The sequence below is a fragment of the Sardina pilchardus genome, chromosome 14, assembly GCF_963854185.1.
Source record: "Sardina pilchardus chromosome 14, fSarPil1.1, whole genome shotgun sequence".
Taxonomy (NCBI): Eukaryota; Metazoa; Chordata; class Actinopteri; order Clupeiformes; family Clupeidae; genus Sardina; species Sardina pilchardus.
In genome coordinates, this window is record NC_085007.1 from 13,601,570 (window position 1) to 13,623,534 (window position 21,965).

The 21,965-nt window shown below is 46.1% G+C and overlaps 1 protein-coding gene across 2 annotated transcripts; it reads left to right on the forward strand.

Moving 5' to 3' along the window:
- Nucleotides 1-1,974: 1,974 nt before the first annotated feature.
- Nucleotides 1,975-21,388, forward strand: slc20a1b (solute carrier family 20 member 1b). 2 transcript variants are annotated; one of them, XM_062554825.1, is made up of 11 exons: nucleotides 1,975-2,285; nucleotides 3,747-4,490; nucleotides 4,803-4,943; nucleotides 5,190-5,275; nucleotides 5,741-5,837; nucleotides 12,625-12,744; nucleotides 15,743-15,964; nucleotides 16,740-17,346; nucleotides 17,543-17,728; nucleotides 18,280-18,364; nucleotides 18,672-21,388. In XM_062554825.1, exons 2-11 carry the CDS (start codon nucleotides 4,145-4,147, stop codon nucleotides 18,825-18,827), a joined length of 2,046 nt encoding a protein of 681 aa, XP_062410809.1. In that variant the 5' UTR covers nucleotides 1,975-2,285; nucleotides 3,747-4,144; the 3' UTR covers nucleotides 18,828-21,388. The 2 variants fall into 2 exon arrangements, with proteins under 2 accessions (XP_062410809.1, XP_062410810.1); XM_062554826.1 differs by lacking the exon at nucleotides 1,975-2,285 and adding an exon at nucleotides 3,116-3,203.
- The last annotated feature ends 577 nt before the right edge of the window (nucleotides 21,389-21,965 follow it).

Sequence of the window (21,965 nt, forward strand, 5' to 3'; positions counted from 1 at the left end):
AGACAGTTGGTAAAGCTAAAGAACTACAAATCTTTGGCATGTATTGTACATGACTGTAGATAGGCGGAGCTACAATCTTTAGGTTGAGAACACTGTGTGCCTTTACTTTCTACGTACACACACACACACACACACACACACACACACACACACACACAGACAGACAGACCCACCAGGTTTGGGTGGTTGTTGGTAGCAGTGGGATGGCATTTAGGGCAGTGATTTTCCAAACATATTATTGTAATTTTTCTGTTAGCTGGCTTGCCTGCTTGTGTGGTGAGATCGTTGCAGAAACCTGCAGCATGTCTGGTCTTCAATTAGCCAAAGAGGACACTTGTAACTCCTCTCCTATAGTTATTTTCTATTGGCTCATCGTGGGAAGAATAAACTTTAAATCTCTCACCATGGCCTATAGAGCACTCTGATCTGCTACCTGCTATCTAAATACTATGATCCTATGAGCTGTACATCCTCAACCGCCCACTGCTGGTCTTCTGATGAGCATCTGTTGTGTCGACCAGCTACAGTATAAACGATAGGTCATATCCAAATGCCACCATAACAGCAACGTAAGCAGACAAACTGTCCGCAAGCCCTTGATGCAGGCACTGAGAAATGCCAACAAACTCATTAGTCAATCCTCTTCGTTGCTGAGGCCATTTATAATCCTATCAACAATTTCCACAAACAAGTAGCAAACTCTTGATGAGGGCATCAGTGAGTGCAAGCAAATTCTTTGGCGATTCCTCTTCGTTGCGGTGGTTGTTTATGATCCGATCAGCAACAGAACCCGACAAACTGGAAGACCTTGATGCAGGCTCGCACAACTAGGCCTACCAATAAATACCTACATGATCATTTTTCTTTGTTGCTGTGGCCATTTATGATCCAATCAGCAACATGCCCAACCGATACGCAAGCTCTACTACTCCAGAAACACAATGCCACGATTTCACAACATCTCAGAGTCAATTCAGCTTACAACATGACCCCAAGTAGTCTGTGAGTTGGAGAACACCCCACAAAAACAGACACACTGAAACAAAATTCAGACATACAATATAAGTTTTACACACACATATTAAAACACGCATGCCCGTCACACGCAGACAGACAGTTGATTGTTGGATTAAATGCTGAGTGTGGAAATTAACTTGTTTTTTTTTCTATGAACTAACAGTAAATAAAGAAAGGAAAAAACATGAACTTTTTGCCTAACTTGCTTATTTTTGTCCCAACTTCACACAACATAGAAGAAAACCCTAAGCACATTGTTGCCCTGAGGCAACAAATAGATTTCTGCTTTGGGGAGTTGGTGGGTGAAATTTTGTGACTGATAGGCCTATGTAACAGGGACCCCAAGCTCTCTGAAGGTGGGGCAAAATATTTTTTTTCTGCAAAAAAGAAAAGACATAAATTCATATAGAGCGCTAACTAGTAGGCTACAGATAGTAAGCTATTTCTTCGCAATATCCTAAAATCACCACAAGAGGGTGTGAAAGGCCTATCACTAAGTAGGCTAAGTGGCTCCCCATTGAGTAAGCAAGGAACAAATTCGATATAAAAACAAGAACTACTGGCATGTCTATGGGAACAAATCGCCCAAATCAGAAAATAAGAGTCTTGAGATTTTTTTTTTGTTTATGCACTGGTCTGACATGTCAAGACATTTAGACTGTTCAGCTAACCAGACTCAGAATGATGCTGTAGGCTACCCAAATCGATGTCAGGGACGATGCGTGGTCTAATGTGAACTCAGAAAATCAGATCATTTCATTCTCAGTCAGAACTTTTTTTTTTAAACTATGTTACACACTGAAATTAAACAAGATCATGTTCATTTGATCATATCCATTCATTCAACTCGCTCTCACAGCATATCCAGCCCCTTTCCCAAGGCGGAGTTACACACCGGGTTCACGTCATAGCTGCCGCCTCCCAGACTTGTCCATAAAACGCATATCCCTCACCCACTCTACTACGCACACACGGGCTGTTCACCTAGATATCGTGAAAGTACGGTTCTCCTCGACTTGAGTCAGGCAGCGCATCACTAGCAGTGTCAGGGTTAGTTTTTGAAGACAAGCAGGAAATTAAATAGCTCAATAGACTAAGTTATATACATAGACATACGGAACTCATGTATTAAGTTACTAGCTAACTGTCAAGGGCTATTTAGATTCTACATCCCGCGCGCGCCGAATCTAGTGGTTAGGGCGGGCTGCATAGACTTGAAGAAGGTTAAAAGCCGATTTTCATCTTTAACGTCATTGTTGCTGTGTGTGGTGAGTATTTATGTTTGATGATTATATGTCAGACTATTATTAGACAATACTGAGTTAATTTTCTCTTGGCTGTCGTTACTAGCACTCCTTTGTCAGTAAATAGTGTTAGCCTGCTATGCTAATTTACGCAGCTTAACGTTAGCAGTTTATGAAATCAGACCAACAATTTTGTCACTTTACAGTAAGACAACGTAAAGTTCTTTATGGTTACTGATCGTGCTATTTTAAAATACTATTGTGTATCACTGGCATTTGTCTAGCTTTGTGTTGTTTTTACAAAGAGCTTCCTGCCTCCTTTGAACTAACCTTAACGTTAACTGTTAGCTTATGTTACGCCATTGAAAACTGAATGAATGACGACACGTGTTAGACAGTCGGCTATCATCGCGTCATTTGTAGGAAAAGTACACGATTAAATTGGTCATAATCTCACGTACATAGCCATGTATTCTGCATGGTGTGATCTCTAAATTGTACAGTTAAGTGTTGTCAGCGGTCACACTAGTGAAATAACATTAGCGTCTTATTTTAGTTAGCTACCCTTAGCTTCCTGGTTAACGTTAGCGGACTTAGAACATGCTTTTCAAGATGGATCCTCATTCATAGAGAAGCTCATAGTTGCTCTTATACGTTATTATATCTCTGCGTTCAGCCAGAACGATGCATGGCCGCGCATTCGCCCGACGGTCGTATAACCTGTCATGAAGAGTTCAATTGGTTGGCAAAATTTCCAGTGGGGATAAAATGGCCTCCGTGTCGTATGGTAAATTTAATGTAAAGAAATAACGTCTAACGTCATGGTCAGCGAACTTGGCCACCGAAGTTGACTGAATCTAGTCCAAATTCTTGGTTCTTTACGTTCGTTGAAATTGACATTTCCTATGATGGGGTCATGCTGAACAGCCTATAACATTCTATGTGAGTATTTGGAGGTGTTGATATAAGATGGCTTACGATCTTGATGAAAACCTAGCCTGCTGCTAGGAATGACTGGTTCCGCTGTGACATTTTACGCGACACAAAACCTTATTCTTTGTGAGTGGCATCCTTTGCGAAAGATGAGTACGGGCTGTGCAAAACGCCGGCTAAAAGCTGAAAACTTAAAGAAACGTGGAGTTAGGGTATGAATGAATGTACTGAGATGCTACAGTTACGTAATCTTTATATATATATTTATTTATTTATTTATTTAGTTGACGAGAACTTGATCTAAATATAAACATGCTGCTTCGCTCGAGCATCACCGTAACGTCTATTTGTATTTTTGTATGAGTTTTTATGTTTTGTTATTTTTTTTTAAGACATACATTTATTGTGAAGATGTAAATATTTGAAGGGTAGAAGGAAGGAAGGGTGATAAATTAGAACTTCATGCTGTCTTGACACACTCCTCGTGGGAAGTCGTTGCGTAACCAGGAAACAACTTTTCTTTTTTTTTCTCTGTCCCCCTCTCCTTTTCAGGATGTTCCTTCATTCACCTACCGTGGCTGTATCACAATGGGCGTTTTGACAAGCTGTTTAATTCACCGAAGCCAGACGAATTGTAGCAAAACTAGTCTTCTGAGAGGATAGCAATAGCTCCACCCACTCTCCACCTAGTTCCCTTTAACTTGTAGCTGTTCCTAGAAGAGCAAGTCAGTTTTTACTTGCAGTTTCTGAGCACTAGTAGCGAAAGGGTGTAGGTTGGTCTGGGGGCTAAAGCAAGAAATATCACTTATAACACTAGTACCTCAATTCTAAGTTATTCCAGTTTGCTGCTGTGGAAAAAGATTGCCTACCAAATCTAGTAGACATTCCCTGTAAGATTGTGAAATCATTAAACTTGTATCTTGAAGGAGAAAATTTAAAAACCTTGCACAATGGTTTCGCCAACTATCACCTCAGTTGCCCTGGTGACCATGGCAGTGGCCAGTCAAGCAGGAGTGGAGGGCTACCTCTGGCTGCTTATATTAGGCTTCGTCATTGCCTTCGTCCTCGCCTTCTCGGTGGGTGCCAATGACGTGGCCAACTCCTTCGGCACGGCGGTGGGGTCCGGGGTCGTGACCTTGAGGCAGGCCTGCATCTTGGCCACTGTGTTCGAGACGCTCGGCTCGGTGCTCCTGGGAGCGAAGGTCAGCGAGACAATCCGCAAGGGCATCATCGATGTGAACATGTACAACGGCTCTGAACACGTGCTTATGGCTGGATCTGTCAGTTCCATGTTCGGTAAGTTTGTGTTGGATACTGAATTAGCCTGAATGATTTTTTATTTTATTTTTTTCATCTTTTTGTTGTTCCAGGAGGGAAAAGGTCCGTTAATACATTCTTATTAGTTACACATCTATTATGGATATGATGCACCTGGCCATACTGTATAGTTGGCCTCAAGGCTGTTGTATTTTGTTACATTTTCTAGTACAGAAAGACCGTTCATAAGTATGTGTGTGGAGGAGCTCGGATGCGTCTGAGTGAACACTGACCTCCTGTAGGCATTTCATGCAGTTCTGAGTGTGGCCTTCTCTGTGCTCGTCCTTGTAGGTTCTGCAGTGTGGCAGCTGCTGGCCTCGTTCCTCAAGCTGCCCATATCTGGAACCCACTGCATTGTGGGTGCGACCATCGGCTTCACATTGGTGGCCAAGGGTCAAGAAGGGGTCAGATGGATCGAGCTCTTGCGTATTGGTGAGTCTGCTTGGTGTGTGTGTGTGTTTGTTTGGTTCAGAACATGCCTGTGATCTGTACAAGTTTCAGAAGTATAGCTCTGTTGGTGCTCTGTAGGTAGATGGTAATTTATGTGGTAACTGCTAATTGAGCAGACTGTTGACTGTTGATCATGTGTGTTGAGGAAGGCATCCCAAAATGGTTAAATAGAACATGAATCTAAACAAGGCACTACAGTTAACATGTTCTTCTTTTGTGTCCGTGCAGTTGCTTCCTGGTTTCTCTCGCCACTTCTCTCTGGCATCATGTCGGGCGTTCTCTTCTACTTTGTCCGCATGTTCATCCTGCACAAGGTAAGCCGAGCTATTTAGCAAACTCCAGATAGCTCTGGGTTTATCAGCCAAAGTACAAAAGGGTCGTTATATGGAGCTCACTTTCTTGCCAGCTACTCATCATGCCAGTCCTATGCAATGCACTTCCCCCTCAGACTTCTCAGAAATATTCTGACCGTAATTGCTCAAATGTTCTTCCTTCAGCAGTTTTGAAAGGTGTAGTGTTCCCTGCAGAAGGGTAGCTGAACCTTCATCCTTTCGATATCTCGCGTGTGTGTGTGTGTGTCTGTCATCCACCAGCCACATGCCAAATGTAATCAGACCTAGCATGCACACACACACACAAACACACACACACACACACACCTTTCTCTTTTTCTTACCTTTTTTTGTTGTTTCCTGTCCTCCCTGCTGTAGTCAGCTGACCAGGCACTGTGCCGTTTCGTTTCATACTGATCTTCTCTCTCCTGATTCGCTCCCTTACAGAAAGACCCGGTGCCCAATGGCCTGAAGGCTCTGCCTGTGTTCTACGCGGTCACCATGGGGATCAACCTGTTCTCAATCATGTTCACTGGAGCCCCGAGTGAGTATCACAGTCTTGTGTGTTTGTCCCATGTCTCACCCCCCGCCCCCTCCCCCCCATGTTCTTGCATGTCTGTCAGCCTCTCTGTGTGAGTTAAACAAGGCTAACACCTCCCTGGAGAACCCCAACCCAACCCACAACACCCTACCCCAGTGTGTCCACAGCATTCAGGGCAGCCCCAGTAAAAGGCAGTAAGCGCTTAAGAGGACTGGACAATGGGCAGTGACTGGAGTTCTAGTGAGCTGATGGGTCGTGATGTTCTTGATGTTGTTGCTGCTGTTTATGATGGTGGACTTTGCACTGTGGTTTCTCTTTCTGTCTGTTTTTTCCCCATCTCCCTACTTGTTTTGATCCTCACTTGTTCCTTGTCCAGCACTGGAGAAAATTATTGAAAAGGGGAGGGGAAATGAAATGAGGTTGTCAGTTTTGTGAAACAAGTCCTCTACCCTAGTCATGGTACATTTTGAAAACGGCAAGCACTTTTTGTTTTGTTTTTTTCTGTGTGCTCAAATGGTACATTTCTTTCTTTCTTTTTTTTCTTTTTTTTCTTTTTTATCAAGCCACATTTTGAACCCCCATTAAATGAGCAATTTTTGCTCCTTTTTTGTTCTTCTACCTACAGGGATCAACAAATCACGGAGTCTCTTGGCCCTGGCCATTAAGTGAAGGCTACAGGCCAGAGTATGACCAGACGCACACTTTTTGAGTGTGTGTGCGCACACACATTACTTGCATTTTCACACTCTTACTGCCTTATTCATGTACACACATGCATGCATGCACACACTCAAACACAGCACAGGCACAGGGCCCTCTGGAACAAATGAGGATTTGGAGTAGTTGTGCATCTGTAGAGAATAAACCGGCCTATTAAACATGGCCTTGGGCATGAGTCATTGCTTTAAACTGGAAAATGGTGGTGGAAATGTATTTGCGGGTCACAGTTACAGTTCCGTCTATATAAGATGAATAGGAACTAGCCGGAGCTACAGGTTTTTTTTTTATTTTTTTAGGAAGACTACTTCAGAGAAATGCTGTTCGGCAAACAGACATGTAGGGGATTTAGCCCTCTGTGCCCAAATTTAATTATCCCTCTTCTGAACAGACGTCGGTGTGCCCCAGACTTTGGACAGGCTGTCTTTGTTGACTTCACCTTTTGTTCTGGAACGTGTCTGAATTATTTTATTATTATTTTTTTATAGAGCCTCAATCCAGTGCAGTTTGTCACAGCAGTGTCGTAACAGATTTGGCGGTAATTAGGCCATCGTAGGATAAAATCCTAGTCATCCTTATCTTGTGCTCCAGTCAAGTTGATACTTGTTTTTTAAGTTTTTGTGACCCACCCAGTTATCTTATCCAATTGTGATCTGCCTGTCTTTGACCTATCCTTATGACTCAAGTTGGGAGGCAGACCTTTCCTGTAAAATATTTCTCGTAACTGTAATTCAGTGTTTTGTTCCTGAGGGTTGAGGCCACAAACATTTGAAACAGTTACACAGACAATAAACAGAAATGTAAGTACCACTCACAACAGACGATAACCAGAGTACACCCATAAAAACTGCTACACTCTGTCTTCAGTACTCACACACACACACACATGCATACACCCATGGCTCAGGGAGCTGAACTACTGTGGTGTAATAAGCTAACTAAGCCCTGCAGCAACACACACATTTGGCTTCACGTATGCACACATTCAGACAAGTGAGGCTCGTCATCTCGTATACAGCACATATGCATACTGTCTGAGACCCACATTGCTGCTAGTGGCAGAATGAGATTAAAAGGGAGGATTATCCTGATCTTTGGCGTCTATTTAAACTGCTGCTTCCCCAAGTCAGGTGCTCCCAGATTACTACCTCTTAATCCACTGGAGGAGTTCTTTTAGTTCCTCTGCCCTGCCAGTTCATTCAGGTGTAGAGCAGCTCCCTCTTCTTGTTATGTAATTCTCCCAGCCCCCTCACACTGATTTATGAGGCTATACGTCTCAGGTTCAGCTGTTTGTTTTTCATAAACCCCGGCGCTAGATTGGGTTTCTCACCATTGCGCCTCCTCCCTTTTTGAGGGCCTATAAAACTGGGGGTGTGTGTCTTGAGCTAGTTAGAAATCGAAGGCCGCGGTGAAAAAAGGAGGATTTTTTTTTAAAGTGGGTGCCCCAAGCACCCCCACCCCCCCTTCAGTTCAGGACTCCTTGTTCTAGTTTTATCTAACAGGCGTGTTAGGAAGAACTGAGGGATCCTGTGTCACATTCCTGCCTACAGTTCACCCAGTATGGCCCTGTGGCTCAGCAGGCTGGCCTGCGAGGAGGTGCCCAGGGGTGTGAACACGTCTCTGCACTGGATTGACATGTTCAAGTCAGCAGCTCCGTGGTGTTATACGTAACCCTGCCTCTCCAACACACACACACACACACACACACACACACACACACACACACACACACACACACACACACACACACAGAGAGAGGGGGAGAAAGGACTCTGCCGGCTCAGGGACACTCAGCGGATTGTAAATCATGTGGCCCTGTGTCACACGCTTCCACGCAGCCCCAGTTATAGCACAGCCTCTAGCTACCTAACAAGTCATTCAGTGTTCACTACTAGCATGCCTGGAAGCTTCTGCTACCACCTCCCAACCCACGAGCGCGCACACACACACACACACACACACACACACACACACACACAGAGAGAGACACACACGCGCGCGCACCCCCAGCTCACTCTATGCAGGCCACAGAAAGCTGGAGTCACATTACCCTTTATCGCCACAATCTGGTGTCAGCGCTTTGACACACCGGACAGACTAAACTCCCCAGCAACCCCAACCCCCCCCTCCCCCCCCATCCCAAACACTCCCCCCAAAGAGAACATGTACACGGAGGATTGAAAAAAAAAAATTTAAAGAAAGTGTATTATCATTGCAATCAATCTTTTCAGTCAGTAGTGGGTAGTTTTCCAAGTGGCTGATTCAGTCATGGGGAGCTTATGGTATTCAAGTGGCTGACAGCCACTCCCGCCAACACCCCCAAACTACACATACCCCCCTCACCAGACATTGTCTCTGTGCTGGAATGCAAATTTTCTGGTCTGATTCCTCTTTGGAAAACAGACGACGGGGGGCATTGGTTGCCCGGGGATCAAAAACAAACTGTTGGGCCAGTCGGGTGGGGGGGTGGAAGGGCAGATGATTGACCTGTGCTGTCTGAATGACTGTTTGGTATATGGGAAAGCTCAAGTCGCATAAAATTGACTTTATATGACCTGTTACAAGGGCAGAAAGGAAGAGCTAGATTAGATCTATTGCCCTAGTGGTGCATCGACAACCAGACTATAGCCAGCAATAATGCCTCAAGTCTTTGCCAGATTAACTTTTTGGCAATAAGTAACTAAGTGATGGGTGTGTGATACTTGGAATGGCTAGAACATCATGGCCCTTGTTTGTCATCTGTTTAACACGAAAGTAAACAAACCTATTTTATGATGCTCAATGGTTCTTTCGCTTTAAGTCCCGGATGTTTTTTTTTTTTTTAGTTCTTTTTTCAAAGCCAGTTATTGCCTGGTGACCCACCCGTGCAAACAGAACAGACAACCAGCCGGCACAGGAAGTCCACAATGGAAAATTTCCAGATGGAAATGACAGATTGGCTCCATGAAAGAGAGAAAAGAATGACAGGAGAGGGGTGGGGGGGGGGAACAAGAGAAAGGGGAGGAAGCGCATAGTGTGCCGCGCTGCGCCGAGCCCCGCGCTGAGTCAGAGACCGTCATCACTATGCCACAGGCACGCGGGATGATCCCTTCCCGGCAGAAAAAAACAACCACCCCCACACACACAGACACCCTTGTTGTTTTTGTAATATGGGCCAATGGAGTGGCCACGTTGAAGGGAGAGGAAGTGGGTACGGCGCCACGCCCATGCTTGTACCCAACGTGGCGCACTTGCGCGCACGAATGGCCTTGCCGCTTCTGTGCAAGTGTGGGAGTTTATTTATTTTTTTTTTGATGGAGTCTAGTCAGCCGGCGTCAATGCAGTGGTTTGTTGTCGCGCCTTTTTTTTTTTTTTTTTGCTTGAGTGGTTTTAGAGTGTGCCTCCACATGCCCAAATGGGCCCAAACATCCCGAGTCTTAGCCAAGCCATTCTGTCCGTCCATCTATCCAACAATTAGAATTCCCACAATTCGGGGAAAATATGTATATAATGCGATTTGATTTGTGATTTTTGTTAGTCGGGCTTCAGCTCAATATTCAAAATTTAACTTCCAAGTTAGACCACATTCTGATTGGTCAGCATGCCTAGTGCATGAGCAGGACAGCATTCCTGTTTGGTGAGTTTCAAGGATTGTCACACAAAGGGAATGTCTCTTCTATGATTTTCATATTCATGTGAAGATTAACCATTGGGACAGAGTTGTGAACGGCATTAATTGCAGCCGTTGCTATTAGCTAATTGCATTTATTCAACTTGGAATTTCAATTAAAAAAAAAAAAAAAAAAAATTAATTGTGCAGCCCTATCTGGCTCTCACCCCACCCGTCTAGCCTTCAACACCCCTCTGAATAAATGGACTCCAGGAAGTCGATGCGGCTTATTTTAGCCGTGGGGCTCTTTTAGGACACCAAAAAGGGAGACCCACCCCCAAGCAACACCTGTCTCTCACTGTCCTGAAGTCTCACTGATATGATGGCGAAAAGCTCAGCTGTCCTCACCCTCTCCCGTACTCTCTCTCTCTGCATATCTGTTTCCATATCTCTCTCTCTCTCTCTCTCTGTCTCTGTCTCTGACTCTCTTTAACTCTGACTTTTTTTTGCTCTCTTTCTCTGACTGTCTCTCAGACTCTTGGCTCTGACTCTCTGAACTGTTCAGCTATGTCCTCTCTGTTTCCAAATCTCTCTCTCTCACTCTCACTCTCTCTGACTCTTTCTCTTTAATTCTGACTCTTTTTTTTGTTGCTCTCTCTCACTCTGGCTCTGTCTCTCTCCAACTCTTGGCTCTGACTCTCTGAACTGTTCAGCTATGTCCTCTCTGTGGCTCTCACTTTCTCACCTCTATCAGTTCCCATTCACCCACCTTGTGCGCCTCTCCTTCCCTTCATCCTCCCTTCTCTCTCTGTCTTGTTGACACTTTGCGCTCCCCATTGAGCCCTCCTGACTGATAATTTGTGTTGCGTAACAGCAGTATACACTTTTTTCCTGCGTGCTGTCTTACCGCAGTCTGCTGCAAAGGCATGTGAGGAGGCCCGTGTGTGTGAGAATCAGCGCTGGAGGGGAGGGAGGGGGAGAAACGGATCCTGGCACACTATGCCCTTCAGAAAATATCAGTCACGCATACACATACACACACACACACACACTTGTACACATACACACACATAGGCAGACAGGGACACGCACGCATACTTCTGTTACTGAGGCTTTATTGTCTTTTTTTTTTTTTTCACTTCTTTTTTTTCACTTTAGTCCTTATCCCTATGAATAGTTTGTGTTTTATTTGAAACCCCCCTCCCTGCCCTTTTTTAAATTTGTATTTATTTTTTTATTATTTTGTCGTGACCAAAGTAGTGCTGTCATAAGACCTTTTGCGGACACCCTACCCCCCCTTCTTTACACGTGTGTGTGTGTGAGAGAGAGAGATGAAAGGGCTATGTCGTTGGGTGAGCGGGTGTATTTGTAATGGCTGCCATCTGGCCAGGCGGCCCCCTCATCCATTCTCCGCATGCTGGTCACATCCTCCCTCTCCACCTCCGCCACCACAGGCTTGGCACACACTCCGCCGCCTCTCCTCCTCAGCCAGTGCAGTTCTTCCTACAGCATTTCCCTTCCTTTCTGTCCCTTTTTTTTTTGTTGGGAGATGGTGTTGGCGGGAGGTGTGTGGGGGCAGATTGGGGTGTCCTGCTCCGCTCTGCTGCATTGCCATTTAAGGTCGTTGGTGACCATGTGCAGTGGTGAATGTCCTGCACGAGAGTGCAGGCGGGCCAGTTGGGTCACTGCGACATTTCTCCCCCCACGTTGTTTGCGCTCTTCCCCCCCCCCCCTACCCAATCCCCCAATCTCATGCCAGCCTGCAGGGTGCTGTTGCGCAAGAGCCCAGATGAGATGTATACGGTGCATACTGCACTCGGACGGGGCATTCGCCACCCCCGTGTGGCCGTACCCCTTCCCCCTCCCTCCCCTCCTGCTGTGGACTGCCCTCTCAGTCCAGGGCCACTGTGGCCGGGTGAAGGCCAGACCGCGGTGTCAGCCTTTCCCTTTGCCCTCCCAGGCGGTTTTTCATAAGTAAGGAAAGAGTTGATGTAACGCTAGAGCGTTGCATTTTCCCCAAACACATGACCAGGCTCCCATGCCACCCTGCTTATACAGTACTTGGATTTCTGGATCAACAATTTTCATGAGACCCACACTGTTCCCTCCCACGCTGTAGCAGACGGTTGAATGACATGCCCTTTTTTTTACCCTTTTTCTTTTTTATTTCTTTTCTTTTTTTTCTTTCCCCCACCCTTTTCCCTTCTGTGGTCTAGCCAGCATGATGTCAGGTCCTGAGCAGACCGCGTCTGCTCCACAGACCAGTTTGACTAATAATACCCAAAGCTCCAGATGTCTCCTGTTTGCACCCTCTGTTTGTTTTTGTTTTTGCTGGCTTGTTTGTGTGTGTTTTCTGTCTGTCTGTGTGTCTGTCTGGATTGGGTGAGGGAATGGTAGCGCTTGCTGCCTCTTTTCTCAAAAGCACCTTCTCTTTCTCCTCTCTTTCTTCCCCCCCCTCCTGTCATCCAATCGCTGGGTCCACAGTGCTGGGTTTCGATAAGATTCCATGGTGGGGCACGCTGCTCATCTCCATCGGCTTCGCCATCCTGACGGCCCTCTTCGTCTGGTTCGTTGTTTGTCCTCGCCTCAGGAAGAAGATTGACCGTAAGTACACTCTGAATTCCACATTTTGCTCTCCATGATTAGGTGGTTTTGTTTATTTAATTCATTGATTTTTAAATATTTAATCTACACTTCACATTAAGATTTTTAAAACTCAAACATCCACAAAAAACACATTGCTTTCATAATCCTTCCCAGCCCAGATCGCTGTTTCAGTGACTTCAACATGTGTGCCCAGAGGCATTTGTGTCTAAAATTAGTACTTTTCTAACACCTGTGTTAACGGCTTTCAGAGACATTACATAACATTCACAAAGATCAGATCTCAAACAGACTTGAGTTGCGAACAAATTGTTTATTTTTCTTACTGCAGAGACAGCCACTCTGTAAGAAATACATAGACAGAACCGGAAATAATACAATGTTTCAAAGAATTCCATAGAGTTATACTGATGTGCGGAACAAACCACGTTTGTTCTGGAAAGCACTTTTTCATCTGTAGTTGTGATCTCTAGGTCCAGCTGAGTAGCTGGATCTACGGGAGCTATTTTTAGACGGGCAGAGCTCCTCGGAAGCTGATTTGCATGTCCACTGAACTGCACCTGCCCTGCCACTGGCATCAGGAGCATAACGTCGCTGCCTACAACTCTCGAAGCTTCGATTGCTATGCGCTGGGGTGCATGCGGCTTTGGAAGTGTAAAAGATGCAAGCAGGACGTTGTGACTGCACTGTGATCCGAAGCTGAAGCTCACCCCTGCCTGTGACTTTGTTCTTCCCAATTACTAAGCCTAACGATGGCTGGACTGCAGAGCCCTGACCCCGTTCGGAAAAAGGCTTGAGTTGTAAACGGCATTAGCGGACCAACGTGAGGCAGCAGATGAAGCTGTCTTGTGCTGCGCCGCCAGCCTTTCATCTCCCCGGCCTTTTGTCACCAGGCCAGTTGGTCAGCAGAGTGCAGCCGTGAGGTTGATTTCAGACAACTCCGCCAAGTGGCTAAAAAACCCGCAGAGTGGCTCAGCGTCGCTCAAAGTAGCAGCCGTTGCCAGAACTTTAAAAAAAAAACCTGCAGGGTCACATGGTTCACATAAATCCTGGATTTAAAACATAAGGTTCCCACTGATCAAACGCATGAGGCAGGCGAGCTGAGGTGTGGGCTGGACTGGGCTGAGTTAGGTGCTCAGGTCAGTCGACTGTGTGAACGGTGCCTTGCCAGGCTGGCAGCGGCAGGCCAATGGTCCACCTGTCCACCCTGGCTGGCAGTCTCACTCTCTGGACGGGTCATGGGAATCCAATCAGCCCCTGGCTCTGAACAGGCACAGGAAATAATCTGTCTTCTGCTGTCATTGTACCTAATTGTTCTGATGAAGTGTTGAGATTTAAAGGGGGGTAATCCTCAGGCTGGTCTGTGGGCTCATGCATGATGTAGTCTAGATTTGTCGTCAGTGCACCTTAGACAACGTATATTGTGCAGAGTAGAGTCATGGTTTGTTTTTTTGGTATGAGGCAGTGTCTGTACTTTCTACCTTGAAGGCCTGGTTAAAGGTGCTTAGAACTGTTAGAGGGTATCCCGGTATTATTTCAGAACCATGAATTTCTACGTTGATTATATTGTCTGCGATTATACAAAGTCACCCCTTGTGAGGAGGCGTTGCGTTGGGCCGTATGCTGAGTCATATGACTCTTGGCGTAGCGTCTGGGCCTTTACGTTCCGTTTGCCTCCAATTGGGTCACGGTGATCCAGTAATTGGCCTCAGCCGCCAGGACTGGAATAGCCTCTCCGAGTGTGCTTAAGGTGTTGACGGGGGTAGATGGAGAGCTTGCAGTGATCCGAGACAAGGGTTGAGGCCACAGTCCTAAGAGTGCGTAGACGAACCTTAAGACAAGATGCCTCAAGTGGTCCCTTTAGCCTTTGACCCTTGACCTCCTCTGACCCGTCTGCCCATGCTGACCCCAGATGTGTGGGTGTGGGTGTGGTTAGAGAGACTGTGTGTTACTTTGTGACACCATTGCTTTGGTTTCAGTTTCAGGGCACTCGGTGGCTTGTGCATTTGTATGCGGAATAGGAGACTTTTGACGGCCTTCATCTCTGTTTGAACTGTGTCCGTAGCAATTCCTGCTCTGCAAGTCGAAATCTATGCTGCTGGATGTTGGTTTTCAGTGAATGGCTTTTTGAACTTGTCAGTCTTCCATGCCTTATTAATGTGTTGAATTCATCTCTCTGAGCCACAGGCATGCATCATTTCACTGGTTTACTGATTGTAGTGGTCGTGGGGTTTTCTTACCATTTTTCTGTGGTTAGACTAACAAGCATAGAGCCATTTTAAGAGATTTTCTTTTCTAGTTGCTTTTTTTTTTTTAAATATTTTTTTTTATCAGTCACAAGGCTTGTCTGAAGCCTGGCCAGAGAGCCTCTTACCGGTGTGTGTGTGTGTGTGTGTGTGTGTCTCTCTCTCTCTCTCTCTCTCGTGTTACAAATCTGCCCACTCATGGCACTCCTGCCACATGAGCAGCTGTTAGCCTTTCAACTGGAATCAGTCGCTCTCCTTTTGGGCTCCCTACGTCTCTTTGTTTGACAAACATGAGCCGTCTAATTAGAGCTTCTTATCACAGTGGAATTTGACCAGGGTGACTTCCATGGTTTGATAAGGCAAAAGCCCCTTTTGTTTGGACCCGTCTGTCTGTGTCAGTATCAGATTATGTACTTACCTCTCCTCATTTTCTTCCTCCCCCATTTCTCTTTCTTCTTTCATTCGTTCTTTTCCTTCCTTGCTTGTGTTGCATCTCCCCATCACATGCCTTTCTTTCTTTCTTTCTTTCTTTCTCTCTCTCTCTCTCTCTTTCCTTCTTTCTCTCTCTCTCTCTCTTTCCTTCTTTCTCTCTCTCTCATTCTCTTTCCCTCTTTCTCTCTCTCTCTCTCTTTCCTTCTTTCTCTCTCTCTCATTCTTTCTTTCTCTCTTATTTCTCTCTCTCTCTCTCTCTCTCTCTCCCTCTTCTTTCTTTCTCTCTCTCTATCTCTCTCCTCCCCTTCTCCGTCTCTCAGGGGAGAACAAGTCCTCCAGCCCGTCTGAGAGTCCCCTGATGGAGAAGCGTGAGCTGGCCACGTGCCCCATCCTGAAGGCCGTGCCCGAGGAGCCCCCCACAGCCCCCGCCACCCCCGTTCAGGCTCCGCCCCCGGCTGAGGAGCGCCGCGTCACCTTCAACATCGGAGACTCGGACGACCCCGACTACAAAGACAAAGACGTGGAGACCAACGCCAACAACAGTGAGTCCTGTCAGAAAGTTGCTCCCCTGAAGAGGATATGCTAGAATCCATGCTAAGCTCAATCATTTAAGATTGAACATTAGTCTGGGGAGGCTGCGCTTTGTTTCTATTGCACTTTGCGTCGCTTAAATTTCGTTATCGTCACGTCACCTGCCAATAGCGTGCCAGGACTAGAGTATGGCCGTTTCTGATTGGAGCCAAAGGTTCTGGCAGTAAACGGAGGAAATAGATCTGCTGGTGAGCTGCCGGGCAAAATTCAAAATCCCCGGAAGTTCAGGCAGGGTTCACCCAGACTTTGCATTATGAATCGCCACAAAGTACATTCAACTTTTCCTGTTGTAAGGTGTTGTGCCATTATGTTCTGGCTGAATCGCGTTTGATGCCGTTGTGAAATCCAGCGGTGGTGAAATATACACCTTGACCGCATTTTGTTCTGTTCTGTTCTGTTCTGCTGCACTACCACAACTCGATGTAAAAGTTACATAAAGTAACTTTTGTAAAAGTTACACAGTAGCTGCGTCTCAAAGTTGCTTTGCAACCATTCTGATAGAGAAGATGTATTTCTTGGCAGAAGATCTGTGAATAAATTGTTACAGCTCCTGATGCTAATTCCTTTGAAACCCTGCCACATGTAGTAACAGTTTTAGAAGAGTGATAAGCCACTCGAGTCCGTTGGAGGTTATGGTGAAAGAAGTGAATTCTCTCTGTGCTATGATGACTAACTCTCCTCCTCTCCTCTTGTGGCCTCCCCCCCCCCCACCCCACCCTCCCCCAGTCCAAAAGACGGTTCACGTCCAGTTCAACAACAGCTCCGGTCCGACGCACATCCCCAGCAACGGCTACAGCCAGTACCACACGGTGCACAAGGACTCTGGCCTCTACAAGGACCTGCTGCACAAGCTGCACCTGGCCAAGGTGGGCGACTGCATGGGGGAGGCGGGCGAGCGGCCCATCCGCCGCAACAACAGCTACACCTCCTACACCATGACCATCATCGGCATGCACAGCGAGTTCAAGCTCCGCGAGGGCGACTTCAAGTCGGCGGCCACCGGCGAGGAGAGCAGCGGCGGCGGAGGCGCCGGCGGCGACAGCAACAACAAGGCCGGCGGCGTGGGCGCGGGCCCGGAGCGCAAGCGCGTGCGCATGGACAGCTACACGAGCTACTGCAACGCGGTGGCGGAGCACGGCGCGCCGCCCGAGGAGCTGAGCGAGGGCGACGTGGCGCTCACGCTGCCCGAGGAGGAGGAGGAGGACGCCGGCAGCAGCCGCAGCTCGCTGGAGGAGCCCGAGGCCGACCGGCCCGAGGTGTCCACGCTCTTCCAGTTCCTGCAGATCCTCACCGCCTGCTTCGGCTCCTTCGCTCACGGAGGCAATGACGTCAGGTGTGTGTGTGTCTGTGTTTTCTGTGTCTGTCTGTGTCGTGTGTGTGTGTGAAGAGAGAGAGAGAGAGAAAGAAGATTATAAACCCTGCACTCTACTTACTTGGTTATGTGTAGCCATTGTTTGAGGTTTTGGGATGTTAATTCAGTGGAAGTCTGTCTGATCCTCTGAGTAACTCTGCTTCTGTTCTGCCTGCAGTAATGCAATCGGTCCCCTGGTGGCGCTGTGGCTGGTGTATGAGAGTGGCTCTGTCGTGTCCAACAACCCCACCCCCATCTGGCTGCTGCTGTACGGAGGAGTGGGCATCTGCTTGGGACTCTGGGTGTGGGGCCGACGGGTCATCCAGACCATGGGCAAAGACCTCACTCCGATCACCCCTTCCAGGTACACACTCTCACACACACTCACACACAACTGGTCAAATCCACCAGTAAATCATAGTAAATAATTGGTAGACTACAGATACAAAATAGTCACATTCATACTTCACCAACATTAGGCTTGTGTCTGGTGCTTACACACTCGTGTGTGTGTGTGTGTGTGTGTGCGCGCACACACACTACGCACACAGTCAACGTCACATTACATTTTCCCAGAACCTAGACCATGAGCAGCAGACTTTGCATGTGTGTTGAGTGGGTGCGATGTTTGATGCACTCGCAGGCCATTGGTGTAAGAACTGCGAAGCCCAGTCATCGCATCCAGGTGCTCGGACACATCCATCTTTGTGTCTGTCTCTGGTGCACTTCACACATATTTGCGAGTCAGCCACTTCTTCACATCATGGCCACAGACCTCACGCCTTCATAAGATTCTCCTCTGTCGAAAGGGCCTTTTTAATCTCACTCCAGACACGGACGCGCACACAAACATGGGTTAACCCTAACTCTAGTCCTAAGCCTACTCTAATGCTTCCTTTCCTGTTCTTTTCGCAGTGGTTTCAGTATTGAGCTTGCTTCAGCCGTCACTGTGGTCGTTGCCTCCAACATCGGTCTGCCTGTTTCTACTACCCACTGCAAGGTAATGATGATATGAGGATGTATGAGAGATGACTGCATACAGTGTTTACCCCAGAAACAGTGGGTGTGTAAGCATGAAGGCCAATCGGCATCTCTGAAGAGTAGCAGCAGAAATGAAAAGCATAGTAGTAGTAGTAGTAAGGGGAAACACTGCCATAATATGCATGTATGTGGTACACTTAAGTGTGTGTGTGCACACCAGAGAATGTTAAGTGAAACGCTCTGACATACAATGATTCATTTTAATGCAACTTGACAGTATCTTTATCTTGTTTTTAATTAATTTTGGTAATCTTTTTGTGTGTCAGGTGGGATCCGTGGTGGCGGTCGGCTGGCTTCGCTCACGCAAAGCGGTGGACTGGCGCCTGTTCCGCAACATCTTCATGGCGTGGTTCGTGACCGTGCCCATCTCTGGTCTCATCAGTGCTGCCATCATGGCCCTCTTCACCTATGTCATCCTGTGAGACCATCGGCAATCCCCCTGCCCCCCCCCCTCCACCCTTCCCTAAAAGCCCCCCTAGGCCCCCCCACCCCCATCAGGAGGAGAGAAGTGGGGGACCAAGCCACCCACAGCGAGAGTGGTGTGAGGAGTGAGAGAAAAGGGAGAAGTGAGGAGTGGTATGGCGTGGTGGAGTGAGGCAAAGCTTTGTGCCCCCCATTATATATTTTGGAGAGGGTGATTGAGGAGGGAGAAGAAAAAAACAAACAAAACAAACGGGGTAAAACAAAAAAAAGAAAACCCTTTTGACGGAGCCCCTGGGGTTCCTGGCTGCAGCATTCCCTGTTGGCACACAGTCGGCAGTTCTGAGCACGCTCAGTTTGCCCGCCAGGGCCGATGTGCCATGGGAACCGTTCTTTTTCAGCTTTCTGTTTCTTTTCTTTTGCCATCTTTCTGTAGACTTGGCTGTATCGTTGCCATCTCAATGCCCATTCATTGTACATAGCTTATCTTTACAAAAAAAAAAAAAAGGAAGACAATTGATTCATTTTTATATTGTAATTATGTACATATATTTTTTTTTCTTATTTTCCTTTTTTTACTGATAAGTTTGACAACCACATGAACAATTTCAATGCAGTATTAGCCTTCACTGATGGAGACACATTGGCCCACAGGCATAGGGGAGCAGTATTTGGGTTTCGCAAAAACAAAAACGAGGTAGTTTACAGCAACTGGGCTTTTTACGTACAGTGGAGCGCAACACAGTGCAGTTTGTTTGTGTGTGTGGGTGATGGTGGTGGTGGTGGTGGTAGAGGAAGGAGGTTCTACGAGCAAAATCTAGCAGAAAAGTCTCATTGGGTCTGTGCAGACGAAACCAGCACTGCGCATCTAGAAGAAATTTGGGTCGCAAAACAACAGTACTGTCAAGGGTCGCACTGGTTGTGGAGAGACGAGACTTTGTGTCTCTCTGACTGCGCTGATCTTGTTCAACTGATAACACTACAATGCAACAGCGCTAGGCCTAGACCTAGACTTCTCTACCAATCTCACACTGGGAATGGTATCCATCTTATGTGTTATTCAGTAATACTCTACGCAAGTTAGAAAAAAACAATGCAAATGAAATGCTTTAATTACTGTAATCGATGCATCTAAAGCAGCAAGAGACTTGTAAAAGAGCTTGTTACTCTGAAGTATATCTTAAAATCATTTAACCAAATTTAACCCACCATTTCTAAAAGCCTAAGGTAGAAACTTGCTAGTCATGCTATAGTCTAGTAAGGCTTAACCGCACAGTTTGGCTTTGTGCGTGTGTGTGAGAGAGAGCGAGAACACTTGAACTTGGGTGGGCAGGATTAGGCCTTTTTGTGTGTGTTTTTTTCTTCTGTTGCCATAACGCAGTTTTCAATAAGAACAGGGTGTTACTAGGATACTGGACCTCTCGTATTACCATTCTAATGCTGTGATGGTTGTATAGATTTCTTTCTTCTCACCTCTGCGATAGTGGAGGGGATTGGAGATTATTCTGTTTTCTCTTACTTGCCTCCAGTTTGTGTTGTACAGTGTAAACTTTGGAAGCAAGATAATAAGATAGGTATGATGATACACCAACAAAAACCTCAGTAGATCTGGAGAATAACACAGTATTGAGGACTTGCAGTGGCACAGAGTAACTGCTGGCTATATCCCTCACCCGTCTCTAAATTTGTATATCAGTTTACCAAAACACATTTGAAAATCTTGAAACATACTCATGAAAGTGGAGAGAAGAGATCAATGCTGGAACACAATATACATATTGTAAAACTATTTTTAATTCTTAAAACCATTCTCTTTTTTTGTTTGTTTGTTTGTTTTTATTTCCTGTAAAACTTGACTGTGTCTGACACGTTGTGAAGACAGTGTAATGTATATCCGCTCTGCTCGGCCTTTCTAGTAGCCCTGCTGCTGCATTGCAGCTTCTGCGCTTGGAAAAGAGAAGGAAAAAAAGAAAAAAAAAAACTGACAAAGCTCTTTACTATTCTCAGTGGAACACACTCAAAAACACATACACGCGCAGACCCACACAGAGGTGTTTACACGCATGCACTCACGCATACTGTATATACAAACACACACACACACACACTCACACACAGACATACACGCGCATACGCATGCATGAACACATGCTGGTTCTCTGTGTTGCCAAGCCCCCCTCCTGCGTGCAGGCAATTGAACAAGCGGCGTCCGCTCGAGTCGGATGTGTGTGTGTGCGTGTGTGTGCGTGTCATCTGCAGTGGACCGCGCTAGACGGAGGGGGTTGCTGCGTCACAGGCACCTCACAACTGCTGGCAGTGCGCAGGCTGTATTACATAATACATCTAGGCCCTAGAGTTCATGTAGATGCCTTAATTTTTTTTAGGTACCAAAGAAAATATTTTGAGGATGTGTGCGTTTGTGTGTGTGTGTGAGTGAGGTGAGTGAGTGTTGTACCCAAGATACACCGTTTGTGTTTCTTTTTCTTTCTTTTTTTTAAGTCATTTGTGACTGGACTTTGAAAGACAAAAAATAATAAAATGAGAATAAAAATGGTAAAATTAAGGAATTGTCTTGTCTTCCGTTCCGTGTCCCTTTGCATATTGATAAACAGCTGTAACAATTAACGTTGAAAACTGTAGCAAAGTGCTGGGCCACCTCTTCAGTCTCTGCCCCTGAAAAGTCAGATTCTGAGAGAATGAACTTTATCTTTATTATTTTCCTCCACAAGTGGACCTTATGCTTCTGTAAGCTCAAGTCTGAAGGTCTTCAGAAATTCCGAATTTATTCTCAAAATGTAGAGCTGTACAATATTTTGACAGAATTGCAAGACCGAGAAAATGTGTCAAGATAAGAGATAAAAAAAAAAAAAAAAAATTTCGGCTAAATCTTGCTGGTTGAGTAGTTGACTACTGCTTTCACTCCTGTCTTAGATCCTCCATGTTCTTGCAGTGGTTTTTCAGTGCAAATAAGCTGAAAAACGTTTATGTTGACTTTTATGTCAAGTACTAGCCGAATACTGTCCGTACAGTACAGAATATTGTTGGGTGTGTAGAAATACACGGTCATGCAGTCTCTCAGACAAGCTAAGTTCTTGTGCTACTTAGTGGGGTCTTGCACAATACCAAAATATTTTACTACT